This window comes from Macrotis lagotis, chromosome 8 (assembly GCF_037893015.1).
Source record: "Macrotis lagotis isolate mMagLag1 chromosome 8, bilby.v1.9.chrom.fasta, whole genome shotgun sequence".
In the NCBI taxonomy this organism is placed as follows: domain Eukaryota; kingdom Metazoa; phylum Chordata; class Mammalia; order Peramelemorphia; family Peramelidae; genus Macrotis; species Macrotis lagotis.
Window position 1 is genome coordinate 48209184 of NC_133665.1, and position 17333 is coordinate 48226516.

The following is a 17333-nucleotide window of genomic DNA, read 5'->3' on the forward strand; positions in this document are numbered from 1 at the left end:
GCCTCCTCTATTACAAGGCATTCCAAGATTTTAGTTGCTCACTCAATGTTCCTGTTTAATGGTTTTCTAATTAACTCCCCAAAGTATATCTCTATGCCCCTCAAGTTAAAAACAAGTATTTCTTATACCCATCCACTGCCCATTCCTCTATACAGGCTTGTTCAACTTAGTGCTCATATGCTTGTATTCAACCCTTGGGAGTCCAAAGATTGGACACCTCTGCCCTAAAGGAAAAGCAAGGACATTCAAAACAAGTTTAAAATATTCTCCTGGTTTCAAAAAGTCTGAACAATCCAACTTAATACCCAAGTGATCCTCATAGTTCACAAAAAATACTATCTTCCTTTACATTTTAATAATACCCTCACAAAGCACATTTATCTGTTTTTAAAATTATTTCCAGTTTGCTGACTTTATTTTCTCTACTAGATGGTGAATTTTCTGTGAGCAGAGCCCTTGTTGTCTTCTCAGAGATCCTCTATGGAACTATGCACTGCATCTAAAGTCTTAGAGAGTATTTATAAATGATATAATTAAAGACAGAAGGGTAGATCATCCACTTGTCCTTTTCCTTTCTGTTGTTAATTTCCAACTTTTTAGGATCTCTGGGTAACCAGGTACCTGAGGCAGGAACAGATTGACTTTCTGGGCTCTAGGGATTGGGAAGAGGGGAGGTATGAGTTCAGTAAAAAGCTAAAATTGAGGCTGAGAGGCATCAGTTCCTGACTGCCCCCCCATTGCAGATAATTTTTAATAATTGTGGAAACACAACCTGAACTAGGGTTATAAGTTAAATGGGTCAATGGATTCTTCATTCAGTCCAAAGACTTTGAATACAGGGGGGAGACAAATTTTTATGTTTTAGAAACTATTAAGTTAAGGCCAATTAATTGAAAGAAAACAATTAGCAGGAAACAAACCAGGATTCAGAATTAGGTAATCTTTTTTCTAATTGAAGAAAATATTAGAGACTTTCCAAGTTGGAAGGGAGGAAAAGTGAGTTTTAGTTAAGATAGGAGAGGTTCAGTGGGTTCTGAGGACTTTCCTTTCCCCAAACTGGGAGATGCTGATTAATTGCATCCACCTGAATTTATGAAACAATGGATGGCTTATAGCATCTAGTTTCCCATGAATGATTTGCAGAAAAACAAGCTGGAGGATAATACATGTGGCAGCACAAGAGTCAATGTTCATGAGATAGAATCCAGTTGGTTTTTTCATTTCTCATACCAGCTCTTCTCTATTTTGTAACTGATCTTCCCTCTAACTTATCACCCCAAACCTTCATGTGACTCCTCATTGAGTGAAGCTTTGCTATATATCCTAAGTAGGGATCTGGGATTACTACTCTGGCCTTTTAGGCCTTCAGGGAAGGGGAGCTTGGAAACTCTTTATTTTCTCATGATGTGGTAACAGTATTGATATCTTTTCCTTTGTCTTTTCTAGGACAAGCAGCTACGGATCTTTGATCCCAGAACAAAGCCCATGGCCTCTCAGGTATGTATACAAAAATGATGCCAGAGATAGAGCTAGAAGGTATTTAAGGGCTCCCAGTTTATCCTATAAATGAAGAAACTGAGGTCCAGAGAGGTTCTGACATGGTCAAGGACACTCAAAAAGTGAACAGAGTAGGGATTAAGTCAAAACCCAGATCCTCAGATGCACAGAACCTATAATTTCAAGCAAAAGGATCTTATGTGGCAGTCTAGTTTAGACCATACCTCAACAGGAACCCATTTAAAAACATCTCCAACAAGAAGTCCTCTAGCCTCTGCTTCAAAATGGGAAAGCCAGCAGCCAATTCTACTTTTAGGTAGTTCAAATGAGGAAATGTTTTTGTCATGGTGAACTTAAATCTGTCTTTTGGCAACTTTTACTCATTGATCTGGGTACAGAATTAGGAGCAGTGGATACTCTACCTACTGCCATGACATCGGCACAAGGGCCTCTATATCTGGGTAGAGATGCCGGGAAGGACTTGGATGTCACTTCCCAGATACTCTGGGATGGCACAGGTGGAGGAGGTAGGGTGGTGTCACCCAGACCGTTAGGTGACAGTGGTTAGAAGCCATTTCTGGGAAACAAGTAACAACAAGCCTGATCCTAAGTACAAACTTTAACCACGGGTGGGGCATCACCTCTAGCTTGGCTGTCCAAATGGTATCATTAACTGTTTCCTGTGGCTTGAGAAGCTAATTTAAATGCTGACTTTCTCTTTTCTTTCGTCCCCTTACCACAATCTTGGTGATGGGGAGACCTTGGAGAGGAACAAACAAAAGCAAACCCATGACATTTGTCCCCTGACTTGTCTCAATTTTTAACCTTCACCTCTACCCTTTAAATGATCACAGCTATGAGGTTAGGAGGGATGTCAGAGGCCATCTCATCTAGCTGCCTTATTTTAGATGAGGAAACCAAGGTTAAGTAATTTGCCCAAAGTCACATAAGAAGAGGCTGGATTTGAACCCAGGTCAGTCAGTCGAGAAATTCTACGTGCCAGAGTGCATGTTCTTTGTTCCTCCCTTCTATGCCTGGAATGTGATAGTCCCTCCCCGAGTGGCCTCTGTCCTGGAATTCTTTGTCTGCTAACCTTCCTGTACCTGCCCATGTGCCTACCCATGTGGTTTGTAGCCTTCCTGGGCACTCAGAGCTAAACCAGATGATAGAGGATGCTTAAATCTCATAGTATATATTACTGCAGGAGCTCAGGCAATAAGGAGCAGAGGTCATGTCAGCAGAGGGAGAATCAACCATGTCTGCCTGGGCAGATTGAGTTAAGGAGGTGGCAGAAAGGGCAGTGCCCAGAGGATAGTGCACTGATATGGAAGACAACTCTATTGTGGTTCCAGCTGGGCCAGGTCTGTCCCCACAAGCCCCTAATCCTTGTCCTACCAGAGAATGGGAGACTGCTGGGAGAATAGCACAGCACAGAAGATTCACTGCAAGGGTCAGATTTGTAACTATGAACACATCACTTTTCTGAAATAGTGAAGTTTACACCCTCCACCTCATAGGTTGGCATAAAGAAAGTGATTAAAGTCCCATCCAAAAATGAATAGTGATGATGAGGAGGAGGAGGAGGAGGAGGAAGGACATGAAAAGCCTGAAACTTAATTTTGCCTAATTTTGCCATAGAGTTTGTGCTGGATAGAGTTGCCTTTCTTTTCTTAGCCAGCCTCAATTTACCTCCTCCCCTCCCATTTCAGCCTTTTGTTTTTCTTCTGAAGTCTTCCTGACTCCCTGGAGCCAGGCTGTCGAGCCCAGCAGCCTTGGGGGGTAGGAGCAGGGTGACTGCCCCCAGAGAGCAGGCTGTGAACCAGGCTGTTGGCAGGCCTATTTGAGTGGGAGAACAGATGTGTCTGTAGCCACTTACCCTGGGCCAACTGAGCCTTCAGAGACATGAGCTGACTTTTCCAGCAGTTATTCCGACACCATCACCTTCCTGCCAAGAGCATTTGGCACCTTAATAATCCTTCCCCAGGCTTACTCAGTCCCAGCACCAACCGAATATCCAGCTCCTTGACAAATGATGAGCCTGTAAGGATGCAGATAAAAGCCCCAGTTTGCCCAGTAGAGGCCTTTCCAGTAAATTTGGCACAAGTTGGTTACTCTAGACTCTCAGAAAGGGAAGGAGCCTCAGGCCATCCAAGACAACCATGTCTGACAAAATTTTATGCTAGAGTTAGAGATGGTGAGCATGTGGCTCCCTCCCCAGGGCAAACCAGACTCAAAGGTAATTGGGAAATACTTAACAAAATACATAAAAATACAAGAAAATATAGATAATATTACATTTTAAAACTAAATCAATATGCAGCCTACAAGGATCCTGATGTATGGTTTGGTGACCTCTATTTTTATTTGTGTTTGTTACTACTGAGCCAGGCCAATCCCCACATCTTACAGGTAAAAAAAGAGGAGACCACATTTGCCCAAAGTCACACAAGAAGTTACAATGGAGTTCAAGTTCAGCTTCTCTAGATCAAATCTCATGCTCACAGAAAGAGAAGGGGTTATCCGGCTTTCTATTTAAGGCCTTCATTGAAGGCAACCCATTGCCTTCCAGTACAGCACATATCCCCCATTTGACTGGCACCAATTGTTGAAAATTTTTCCTGACATCAAACCTAAATCTGTCCTTTTGCAACTCCCATCCGTTGTTGCTCCTTTTTCGGCCTCCAGGCCAAGCAGAACAGTTTTAAACCCTCTTGCAGATGGCAGTCTTTTGATGCTTCCATATTGTACTTTTCAGTCTTTTCTCTTCTTTAGGTTAATCCCCATCAGTTCTTTCTATATATCCTAAGAGATGATTTCTCCTTTTCCCATCCTGCTTGAATTCCACCTTGTCCATGGCCCATTCTGAATACATCCATCCAGATAGGGTTATAGCAGGACCAGGTTGAATGGGACTTCTCACTATGATCTTCTTTGTCAAAACAAGGCCTTGTTAGTCTATGTAAGACCCTGTTAGTGCTTTGCCCTGCTTGGCACAGTTTACTTGTAACTCCAACTCTCAGATCTTTTTCATCCAAACTGTCAAGTCTTACCATTTACCGTCTTTGAGTCCAATGTTAAATTACTACCTCCCATGGAAGTAGTAACACCTTCACTCAGCATTTATCAAACTCATTTGACCAAGGAAACTTTTGGATTGAAATATATTGACATAAGTCATAATTATAATTCACATTTATTTAGTAGCCTTAAGATTTACAAGAGTGTTTTCCATAAGTGGTCATTCCAAATTTGTGATTTTGACATATCCTTGGAACAGAATCCAGAGATGAAAGAGAAGGGAAAAAAAATTTTTGGTGGATGGGGGAAGAGAATGCTAAGGAAAAATAAGCCTATTTTCATGTTGAAATGTATTGAGCATCTTTATATTTCATCTTCTAATATTTTCAGTGGGAAAATATTTCTAGCATTGACAACTGTTCATGGAGCCCCTAGTTGAATTGTACAAAACAGGAGGGTTCCACAAATACTATTGGGTCCACATTGCATTAAGCCATTCTTTATCAGCAGATATTTTTAAAGAAACTATCTGCTGGATAATTGAATGTGCTATCTTCAGGAAAGAGTATGGGGTATGTATTTACTGGTATAGGGATATCTGAAAGACAGATTTTGCTGACTTTACCATTCTGTTTTTCTTATTTTTGAGAGCTAGGGGCATAGAGAGGCTTTAGGAAGTGGTGGGACCTGGCAGAAACAGGATCTGGGAAACTTGTTTGTGGCAGTGTGGTGGGTAAATAGGGAAAGAAGGGATTGTGACCTTAAGAACCACAGGAAGAAGTTGGGGTTGAAGGGGACACAAGGCTAATTATAATAGGGGAAAGCTTTTCATCATTGAAACAGGCTAGGTACATAGAAAAGAGGGAATGCCGGGTCTTTGAAGACTGGCAGGGGGTAGAGGCAGGGGAGGGAGTTTCTACTGATGGTTCTTGTGGCCTATAAATCTGTCATTAAGAACCAGTTCCTCTGGCTCACCCAAGATGAGGAGCTACAGCTCAAATGTCCTCATATCATACACAGGGAAGTTGATGTGTAAAAATTCTTACTCTCAACTTCCTAGCTCATGTATCCCTGGTAACTTACCTCCCTCCTCAAGAAAATTAACCTGTAAAGAGCCCCAACCCCACTTGAGCACAGGATGCCTCTAAGGATCTTTGCCAACAGAGAGAGTTACATCTTGTCTCTCTGCTGACCCTTCTCTCAGGAGCGTTCCTCATTTCCTGAAGCAGTCCCTTCAAAGGCCAAACCCAGGTATCCTTCAGTAACAGGACATTTTAGTAGGGATTAGTAGGGATCTAGAGCTGAAAGGGGCCTAAGAAACCATCTAGTTCAAATTTATCTTTTTGTAGGCCCAAATAAAAGACCTAGGAAGGTTAATGTCTTGCCTGAGGTAATACAGAGAGTAAGAGCATTGGAAGCAGGATTTACTGGTGTCAATCAGAGACTTGATTCTAGAACTACCCAGCCCTGCCCTGAATTGTGCACCCGAAACAGATGCTTTACCTTCTCTGAACCTGAATTTGTTTCTCTTCTTCCTCCAGCTTAGAGAAAATGACAGAGGTTCCCAATCCCTGTGAAAGACTGTGGTGGGGAAGAAATTATAGCAATTTGAGCTCCTTTCTAAGTGGGGGAAAGGGCATGAGGAGTGTGGATTTAGAGGGATTCATTCCTCCAACCTGACCCCTGCCTTACACCTTATTGAGGAATGGGTAAGGCTTGTGACCAGTGCTTTCTTAATAATTTTCTATTAAGTGTGTATATGTTGGGGTTGGAGGGGGAGATGAGTCAAAGGAAAGCGACTCTGAACTGTAGTAGAGGACTGGAATTCTACTACCCCTCCCACCCAGCCCTGCCCCCACTTCCGGTCGTGGCATCTGGCCCACACCTGGCTTCCATTAAGGAGCATTGGCCAGCTTCAGTGTTGCAAGTGATCCAGGGGCCTGGTGTGGGGGAGAGGGGCCTCACAGGGAGGGTGTTCTCACGAGAACCTACCGATGCACACTCACTAACATAGTAGGGATTTGGAATGGCTTTTGGGGGAAATTTAGGGAATCATAGGAGAAAGTTGTATTGGCTTGGAGGTTGACAAATCCCACTCTTCTCCCTCTCCCACTAATAAACCTTTTGAGAGAAGATAAGAGACCTCAATCTCCATCCCTAGTCTTGTCTTGTGGTATCTGTCACTAGTTGTATTCTGTTTCATACATCTGCTTCTTTCCCTCTTTGGATTAGAATAATAGAATGTCAGAATAAAAGATTGGACCTTAGGTAACAGAACATGAATAGAGCTGGCAAGACCTTAAACCTAGGAAAGAACTAAAGATTATTTAGTACCTCCCCTTTTTAAAAATGATAAACCAAGGCTCAGAGAGTTTAAATGACTTGCCCAGTCATATAACCTAGAAGGGCTAGGAGTGGAGCTCAGATTAAAATTTAGGTCCCTTGACTCAGTCCCATATTCTGTTTACTGTGTTAGGATGCCTTCCAGGTCCCTGCTGCATAGCCTAGCTCAGACCTCTCTAGGGAAAGACTTGGTTTAAAAGAGCCCTCCTCAAAGGTAATCTGGTATCATGGATCAAGAACTGGCTTTGTGACCCAGGTCAAGTTATTTGACTCCCTAAGATGATAAAGTTAGGGCCCAGTAGCCTATCTCCACTGATACTGAGAATTCCTTACACTGGTGAAATCATAATTCTGATTAAAAACAAAAGATGTATTCCTCTCTTCGTCTCTGAAATGGGCCATAAGGTTGGGGCCTTGGGGCTACTGAGCTTCAATTGCAGGCAGTGCCCCTGAAGTGGTAGGCCTTCCATAGGGGGCTGAACCTGAGTCCTGGGATAACTACTTTGGTGCTGGGAGTATAGCCACTTGTTGAGCTCACCAACCCTCTCTACCTCTGGCTCTTACACTGGAAACAAGAAAAATTTTATTGTGTCACCGTCTTTGCTGGGTAACAAGGGAGACTGGGATGGTTCCCAAGCAGGGTAGCCAGGCAGACCAAGGAGCCAAGTGGGAAAATAGTGATCTAGTGGGGAAAACCTGAGACTAGTGGTTTAGAGATGAGTGCATAAGACCATGGATCAAGAGACCACTTAGTCCAACCCTTCAATTTACAGAGAAATTAAAGTGGCACAGGTAGTCTAAGTGATGGAGCTGAGATTGGAACTCCCTGAGACCACCAAGCCACCACAGTAGCTGCTTTCCTCACTAGTAGTAAGTGTTATGACTTGGCAAAGTCACTTAAGTTTTGGGGCCTCAGTTTCTTCCTATTTTAAATGATAATGAAAATAATAGCTCCCACTAAAACTAAAGTTTACCAAGCTCTTTACTCATATTATTTCATTTGAGCCTCCCTAGTGCCTGCCTCCCTGCTTCCCAGGTATTGTTGTCAAGCCCAGATGAGAAAAACAGAAAGACCAACGGTTACAGATCTCCAAGGATTATTAAAGTGGGCTTATTCCCCAGCACTCCCTTGGGCTTATTGGAGTTTTCTTCCCTGACTGAGCCACTATTTTAAATCAGGGTGATAGGACTATTACCTCATGTTTGTGTCATGTTTTTTATTAGTATGTTAATCAACAATAACTGCCAAAGATGCAGTACTCACTCATATTTGTAAAGTACTGTGGCTACCAAAACTTGATGAGGGAACTGCTGTGATGGTTGTCATTATCATTTTACAAATAGGGACACAGGCAGGTATCCAGCCACTCACCTTAGGCCTTGAGTCAGCCTTTTAACCCCAAATGTAGTCACTGCTCCTTCCTCTTGGCCTTTCCTTACCTCTGTGTCCTGACAGTTTCAAAGAAGGAAACTGAGTGACTTGTCAGTCCACATGTCCATTTCCCAGATCTATTGGTGCTTTCTCTGTACTCCATTTGCTGCTTTCCAGAGATACGGAGAAAGGTGAACTCCAGGAGCCATGACTGGGCTCTGTTTTCATATAATACTAATTTCTTACTACTTTTAGGCACTGAGGGAAACTCCTGGATTCTCTCTCTGGAGCTTGGGGGTGAGCAGAACCTCCAAGAATCCTGTGCCACAAAGCTTACTCCGAGGTTTCTATCTCTGAGGAGTCTCTGTCTCCTCATCATCCTTCTGGAGGAAGGCCTTCTATGTCATTTAGAATTATAGACTATCAGAAACCAAAGAACATTTCCATCATGCCCTTTAGAACTAGAAGGTACCTCAGAAGCTATCAAGTTTATCCTATTCCCTTCCCCATTTTTCAGATGAGGAAACTAAGGCTCAGAGAAAGTGATTTGCCCAAAGTCACAAGTCTGGTAAGTGGTTGAGTCAACTTTTGAACCCAGATCTCCTGACTCCCATCCAGGGATCTTATTTTTATTTTCATACCATCTTCCTGGTATGTGAACTTAGATTCTGAGTAGTGGATTTGCTTGTCTCTTGTTTTCTGCACCAATACCTCAGTCTCTCCCAGACCTCCTTCTAGCTTTTTCCTTGCTATGTAAGTTCTTCTTTGGTGCATGGACTTCCCCATCTCACTGTACTTTTCTCCTCTCTGCCCTACTCCCCAAACTTAGAATTGCAAGGATGGAGCCCCTGGACCATACTCATTGAGCCGCTTTCCCTTTGAGCCCTGGTTGCCACACACAGGAAATGTTACTATGGAGACCTAGTGGGGGATTTGACTGATCTATAGATGGAATGCCTGCTATGCACTGGAGAAAGCTCCAGCTGGGCTCTGGGGACTGGGAGGCCCAGTTATTATGCTGATTCCCAAGGGGGCAGGTTGGAGAGATCCAGGTGGGGCCAGCCTGACCTTTGATTGAGAGTATATGTGTGTGATGGACAAGAGAAGGGGGTTCATGAAGGCATCAGGATTGGCTTCCTGTTGGCTAATCTCTCTAAATGGGGAAACTGTAGCTGCCTGTTTGATACCAATACAGAGATTGCTTTTTTTGGGTGGGATCCACCCCAGACCTCTGGCCTGGCCTCAGGGCAATCCTCAAACTTCTGTGATTTGGGGAGATGGTGAGGGAGGAGCTTTAATCTGGGGTCACTGCCTTGCTAAATGAAGGGGAAGGGCAGCTTTCTATGGAAGATTTTGCACTGGAGTGAGAGATTCCCTGGGTGGGTGGGTGGGGAATCTGGTGAGCAGGCCAAGCCATTTCTATCTTCTCCTGTGGCTTTTGGCTCAGGGTCCAACAGTCTCAGAGGTAACCCCTGCGCTCTGAATTTCCCTTGGGACTGGAAACACAGGGAGTTTAGAGGGAGAAAGTGATATAAGGGTCTAAATAGATAGCCTGTTCCTCTCTTGGATTTTTGTAAGTCAAAGAGGAATAATTTCCTTTTTAAAAAACTCAGATTTGGTTTCTTCCTTTTGGTGGGGAGACAGTTAATGTGGATCTCTCTCCACTCCAGTGATTTAGGAAGGAGAGTATAAATATCTCTCAGAAAGCTTGGGACTGTATTCAAGAGTGAGCAGAAGAGGGGATGGAATAAATTTAGTCCTGGGGTGGCTTGGGATGAGGGACAACCCTTTCTTCTCTTCCTCGTGCCTGGGCCCTTCCTGGAGAAGGAACATATGCAGTCTGCTACTTAATAGATTTGTGACTCTAGTCAAATCACTTAAATACTTCCAACTTCAGGGTCCTCCTTTGTGAAGTGGGAGAGCAATACCTACTCCGGTTGTGAGAAAAGTAATTGCAAGAAAAGAGTAGCACTTAAATACAAACTCAAAGTTGATGCCCTTTCCACCATACTATGCTGCTTTCCTAAAAGATCATAGAATATCAAAGTGTCCTTCAAATCCATCTAATCGAAACACTTCATTTTATAAATGAGGAAACAGATTGTGTAGCTCAACCAAAGTCACCTAAGTGGCCAGGTCAAGATTTGAACTCAGGTTCTCTGACTGTTTCACATAGGGAACTCTGAAAGACCTAGAACAAAAGGAGATAATCTCTAATACTGGGACATTAGGCCCCAAACAAGGACTCCTCCTTGGTGGTCCTCATAGGTGATACTGACATTTTGTCAGCTTTCCTCTAGTCCCTTTGGTGACCTCCAGGCCCTACTTCTCTGGGGAGAGCTGCTTTGGGGGCTTGGTTCTCAGGCTTCAGCACTAACTTCCTGTGTTGAGTTAAGTCAAAGAGGGAAGGGAATGGTGAGAAAAGACCCTTTTAATGACATCGGGCTGTTTCAGATTGTCCCTCTTGGGGGAGGGGGATATGAGAGGGGCAGTGTCTCCCACGCTGGGGTCAGTCTTAGTGGGGGTCGGGAGAAGAGGAGAGAAGTTGCTTGAAGCAGGGCTGCCTGCCTTCCTTGTTCCCAAGGAGATCGTGGGAAGCACAGAGGAAGCTGGCCACAGTTTGGGGTGAGCTATTTTTGGTAACAGAGTCCACGCTCTCAGGCTCCAGGGGCCCGGGTGACTGGGAGGGATGTTCATATTTCCTTCTTTTCCTCTTGTCACCCCCCCCCCCAACCCCCAGTTCTCTCCCCACTCCAGTTCTCCCCTTCCTCAGCACAACTCCTTTCTGGGACTCTGTGGGGGAGACAGGGCCGTGGTGTGATATCCTGCCCTCTGTCAGCCTGATTTCCCTGAAGTCTCCCAACTGGCAGCTCCCTGACCCTAAATGGAGCATTTAAGGAGGGTATTTCTTCTCTGCCTTCTCCAGGGACATCACATAACCTGGCATTATGCCCTATCTCCATGGTTGACCCTGGACATAGTTGTTAAAATAGAATTTTCCCCGGATATCCTTTCTATTCTCTTTTCATACTAATCTACCTCTCCCCGGGTTTCTCTCCTTTTCCTACTTAGGTACCCCATGTCCTAATGTTCTCCCATCACCAGCAGATATTGGTGCCCTGGGCTTCCTACCATATCACCTCCTTTTTTCTGCACTCAACCATCTACCATCCCATCCCCATATGAAACTAATCTGTGTCACACAGAATCTAGAACTGAAAGGACATTGATGAGTGGAAATCACAAGGAGAAAGATTTTGGCCAGTATGAGGAAGAAATACCTAATAATTGGTTGTTTAAAAGTATAATGGGCTACTTCAGTAGACAGTGGTTCCTTGTCTCTGGAGTGTTTGAAACAGAGCTGTCATCAGTATTATAGAGGATAAGTTCATTGGTTCTTGTCCTTCATTATCAAAGAGGACCCAAATGACATCACAATGTTTGAGACACATGACAGTGTCACCAACTGTGGATGATCAGACCAATGCTAGCTTGGAATTCTCTACCACAGATGGGGCACAAATAGTCCATGTGGACACCTGTGTTGGATACTCTGAACTTAAAATATGTCATGTTTTCTTTGAGCTGCTTCAGTTCTGCCTTCCTCATAGAGCACTGCACCCTCACTGATGCAGGCATGCTGAGCAGTCCTGTGCCAGTGTATCCCAAGCTGTACAGTCAATTCTAAAGTTCTTCAATGATACCTTCAAGGTGTCTTGGTATCCCTCCCTACTTCTGTGAGTGCTTGCCCTGTATGAGTTCTCCATAGAATAGGTTTTTTTTTTTTTTTTTGGCAAGCATATGTCTGGCATTCTAACAAAGTGTCCAGCCCGTTGTAGTTGCACTCTGTAGTAATGTTAGAATGCTAGACAATGGTATCCGAAAGTGGGGTAGTGCCTGAACTGGGTTTTGTAATTCTGAAGCCATTTGATCCAGAAGGAGCACCACACCCTGGCCCTGCCACTGTGTCTCAATTAAGTCCTTGACCTGCCACAGATTTATTTTATGATTTTGGGTAAATCAGTTCTCCATGATGAGTCTCCATTTTCTTCTCTATAAGGAGGTTGGACAAGATATGATCTCTGAGGTCCTTTATAGCCCTGAGATATTAGGACTGTCTATGACTCAGATTCTATCATGTTATCATAGCCAAGTTACCAATTGCCCACCTTTCATAGAGGGAATCAAGGCTCAGAGAAATTAGCTCACACACTAGGAAGTTACAGAATGAGAACTAGAACCAGGCCTTCTTGGGGGCACAGGAAAGAGGAAAAGGAATCTTCAAATTTGAACTTTGAGGCAGAGCCAAGTTGGAAAGCCAGCTCTCAGCAGAGCCTGGAGGTAGGGGTGGGGGTGCATGAATAGATACCTGGTCCTAGATGCCACTGCAGCTTTAGTGAGTGGGTTCTTCATACCTAGCAGGAAGAATCCTTGTTGGCCTTTTGGAGGGGATATTGAACCCTGGGAGAGCATATAGGTTTCCAGTCTCTCAGGTAATATCATCAGGTGGAGTGCTGGAGTTAAATGTACTGCCATCCATAAACTGGCCCCTGCCTCTAGAAAACAGACATCTTCCTGTCCTTGATTCTTTCCTTAGTATTAAGCCAGTTTTCCTCACTCCTACAGATCCTTGCCAATGACCAATAGGTTTTATTAACAGGCTCTTTTTCAAAATCTCCTTTTGTTTCTATCTCCATCTCTTTTCAAAGGGCTTGAAGATTGAGCAGGTGCGACGTGGCCCACACTTGCTTCCATGCCCTCAGATTAGCACTCCCACCCTACCCAGGACCTCCACTCAGCAGCAACATATCTTGAAGCTCCTCTCCTAGAGGGGGCTGGATGACAGAGGGAGAATAGGTGCCCCTAGAAAGTAGGATTCAGGGTAGATGGTTTCACTGAAGAGCATGAAGGGAATGACAGATGGTGTTTTTTCTCCTGTCCTCTCAACTGCCATTTCCCCCACCTCCTACTTGCCTTACTCATCACCTGGCAGTCCTCATTTTGGCTACAAGCCCTAGGGTCAGAGCCCCAAAGGCCTCTACCCTGTTTTCTGTCATTTTCAAGAAACTTTGCCTGTCTCTCTGCTTATATAGATGACACTATGCTAGGGAGGAAGAGGATAACATTTTTATGTACTAGCACCTGAAAGAGCAAGTCTGGGAAACCATACTCCTGCCTCTGAGTCATGGCCAGATAGGTCTGTGAGTCATTTGCCCCATCCCTAGTCTGGAGGCAAGGCCTAGGGAATTAGGGTGGTCTAGGACTGCACCAAGAAGAGTTATCTTTTACATTATAACTAGTAACTCTAGTGTCTTGATTTCTCATCCCCCCTATCCCCTGGGCTTTTGTTTCTGAGGGCTCTCATTTTTTTAGGCAGGGACTGGGTTAATTGACTCTGAACTTGAAGTCAGGAAAAAACACCTGGGTTCAGATCCTTGCCCTCACCCTAAGCATTCAATAAATGTTAATTGGATTGGGTTGACCTTGGACAAGTCATGTCACCTTATTGAGTCTTAGTTTCTTCCTCTACAAAATGAGGCTATGATATCTGCAGAACCTACCCAAAGAGATGTTTTAAGGAATGCACTTTTAAAATCTTAAAGCACTATAGAAATGTATATTGTTATTAGTTTGATGGCTGTCCTTCATTGCAAAGGGTTCTCTTCTGTGCTCTTTTCAAGTCTCCAGGAAGGGCTGACCAGTTCTGTTTTAGGAAAATAGGCAGATATCTCATTTCTTCCCCAATGGACCTTCTCTTTCAGAGTACCCAGGGTCACGAGAACCACAAGGACAGCCGACTGGTTTGGACCAACTCTCAGGATCACCTCCTATCTACTGCATTAAACCAGGTATGGTCTCCTTGGGGGACAGAACTGGTCAGTGTCCCAGAGTCCCTTGTGTGGGGAGAGGGTTGTGCCCATGTAAGCCTAAACAATTATCCTTCCTTGGTATATGTGATAATCTCATTTGAGGAGATATCCTAATTTCCACAACTCGTTTGTGTGTGTGTGTGTGTGTGTGTGTGTGTGTGTGTGTGTGTATGTATGTATTTTGGGAGGAAGAAATCCTTCTCAGGGGAGTTAGAGATGGGCAGGGCCAGCATGAGCTCAAAGGGGTCACTCGCCTGCCCAGGGGATGGGTGGGGCCAGGGGTGTCTTGCCCCAAATGTGCCCATATACGGCCACAGTCACACAGCCAGGTCTCAGAGCCCCCAAGGGACCAAGCTGCCGAAATCAACAAATTCCATTTGGAATAGCTAACCCTGACCCTCAGAACCACGGTCATCCCCTGCAGAGGACAAGGAGTCTGGGGTGAAAGTATAAGTCTGGGAGGAGGGGATGCTGCTGTAAGGGATTAGTAGGAATGAAAAGACTCCCTGTCCATTTCATGTTCTTCTCTAGGATACTGCTTCACCCCACCTCACCTCATACCCTGCTTCCTTCCTAATTTAATCCCATTGGTGAGACAGCAGGTGTAGTAACTGAGTACAAACTTTACTTCCTGTTAGACTGTATTGACCTGAGGATAAAGGAACCCCTCAGGGTCCTTGGTCAAAATTGATAACTCTGAACCTCTTGATCTCTTATAGATGCGAGAGCATGAAGTAAAGCTGTGGGACACTCGCTGCTTCTCCAGCGCTCTCACTTCCTTCACCCTCAACACCTCTCCCGGGTAGGAGCTTCCATGTTCCCTGGACTGTGGGTATAAGTGTGCTCAGGATGTGAGGTGGGAGCAGGGGAGCAGGTCAAGGAAACATTCTTCATTGTGATGCTTGGGGAGGGGAGCAAGAAAGAAAGCTGTCCACCTCAGTTTCAAATATTTAACAAATACCCTTGACTTCAAGATTCCAGGGTATGCCTTAGCTGAGCAGGGAGTCTCATGTGGAGGTATGGCTTTTGAAGGTTTTTATTGAGGAGACTTTAAATCAAAGTGGGCTCAGGACCCAGTTTATCTGGTGGTGATGATGAGTTTGATCTGCATCACTTTTAGCAGTGGTATAGGGTAGAACACCTGGACTTAGGTGTTGACTTTGCACCTTGAGATTTTGAGAACCTTGAGCAAATCTTTTAATTTTTTTTGGACTTCATTTTCCAATGGACTAGATGAACACTACAACCCCTTCCAGCCCTAAATCAAACACCCTATCTTGGGATGGTTAGAAGCTGACTTTTTACCATCCCCCAGACCTTAGTTTTTCTGTTTGGGTCAACATTGATCAAGTCTTTATTGTCAGTGTGTAAGTGCTGGCAGCCTTGTGAGGCCCTTGCTTTATAAGAGTGCATCCAAGTGTGATTTGGAGGAACTGGATAACAATTAAGAACTAAATCATGTGGTCCTGACTAACTTTTAAAGTTAGCAAAGATCATTACTAACTGGCAGGATCTGGGGAACCTTCATAGAAAAAGGAGATTTGAAGTGGATATCGAAGAAAAAGTAGGAATTCATTAGGCAGAAGGATTAATTCTAGCTGGAAAGGCTAAAAAAAAATGATGACCTGGAGGAACTTGAGGCAAGCTTTGATGCTTGTAGCATTTGGAGAGGAGAGGAAAGGAGAAAGAGGGAGATGGAGGAAAGGAGGGAGGGAGAGGGAGAGAAAAAGAGATGGAAGGGGGGACAGAAAGCTAGGAGAAATAGTGTAAGCAAAGACAAAGGGGGCAGACATGCACACCATGTTCATGGTGAGAGGTTGGAGATGGATGAGAAGATAAGCCTCCCTGGAGTGAAGTGTTCAACTAGGAAAAATTAAGCTAAGGAAGTAGGCTGAATTCATCTTAGAGCAGGGAGTTTTTAACCTGAGATATATAGATTTGTTTTTAATATTTTGATATCTGTATTTTATTATAATTGATTTTCTTTGTAGTCATTTGATGTATTTTAAAACATTATTCAGAAAAGGGATAATTAAGCTTTAGCAGGCTGCCAAAGGGTGGGAGGAGGGATCATGATGCAAAAAAAGGTTAAGAACCCCTGATCTAGAGAGTTAGAAGCAACTTCAAGTACAGTTGGTCATGGGGGTGGGGCTGCATCATATAAAAGGACCTGAATATCTGGGTATGGAGGCCAGAGCCAAACCAGCCCACTCATCTGCAACCCTTCCTACATCCATATTTGTAGAGTCCTGCTAAGTGTTTGTATGGGTGGGGGAGGTTATTGTATACAGCACCGTCCACCCCTCTGGGGTCATCTCAGCTCCATAGGAGAAAGGTGGGACTGGGGTTGCCAGCAAAGCTTTCATTGGGATCCAGGATTCCTGGCCTGTTAGCCTGCTTCCTCCTGAGCTCTGAGAATAGAATCTCCCTTTTCCACATTCAACACATATTTGCTTGCCTCTGATCAAAGCTTAGAGTCCATAGATATTTCTCACCAGTTTTTCTGGTACTGTTAGGATACTGCTGTCAGGATTAAAAATCATAGAATATCGATGTTGAAAAGAAGCCCTGAGGAGGGACATAGCAGAAAGAGAGCTAGGTTAAAATTCAACTTGTGTGATCCAGACAAGTAACAGATCCACCCTGGCCCACAGTTTACAACTTGTAAAATGAGAGGCCTAGACCAGCTAGACTCTAAGGTCCCTTCCAGCTCTAGATCTGTAATCCTGTGACTATGGAATGGGAGTGCTAGAAGGAAAGGACCTTTGAACATAGAGCAGAGATTGTCAGAGCTGGAAACTGAGACCCAGCAGACAAGCCAGCCAGGCATAGGCAGGATTAGAACCTATATCCCTGTTTCTAGGTTCATCATCATGAGGTGAGATGGGCCCTATGTGCTGGAGTGGCCAAGGGGGGGACCTTTGAGAGTTGTTCTACTAAGGATACCAGTCACACAGATCACCCCACACCCATTTGCTAGGTGCCTACTTTACTGTTTACAGAGCCCTGGGCCATGGCCCAGATGGACCTTGGAGTTTAAAGACAAGAATCTCACAGTCTAGTGGAAGGAAAAGTCAAACAAATAATGGAAAACTCAGATCAGTGGGACAAACAGATCACTATGCAACCTCATAATTGAACCCAAGTTCAATGCCTGATGAACCACTCTGGGTGTGAGGGAGTCATTGAGAAGCCTCTTGCATTCGGGCTCTGTGGTTTAATAAATTGTTGGA

General features: G+C 44.2%; 1 protein-coding gene across 1 annotated transcript in view; it reads left to right on the forward strand.

The window, feature by feature from the left end:
• Positions 1-17333, forward strand: part of CORO7 (coronin 7) — a 141560-nt gene that overhangs the window by 49260 nt on the left and 74967 nt on the right. The window contains exons 7-9 of the mRNA XM_074196844.1: positions 1447-1497; positions 13993-14079; positions 14820-14902. Of these exons, the coding sequence (XP_074052945.1) occupies positions 1447-1497; positions 13993-14079; positions 14820-14902 (221 nt within the window). The remainder of the gene's footprint in view (positions 1-1446; positions 1498-13992; positions 14080-14819; positions 14903-17333) is intronic.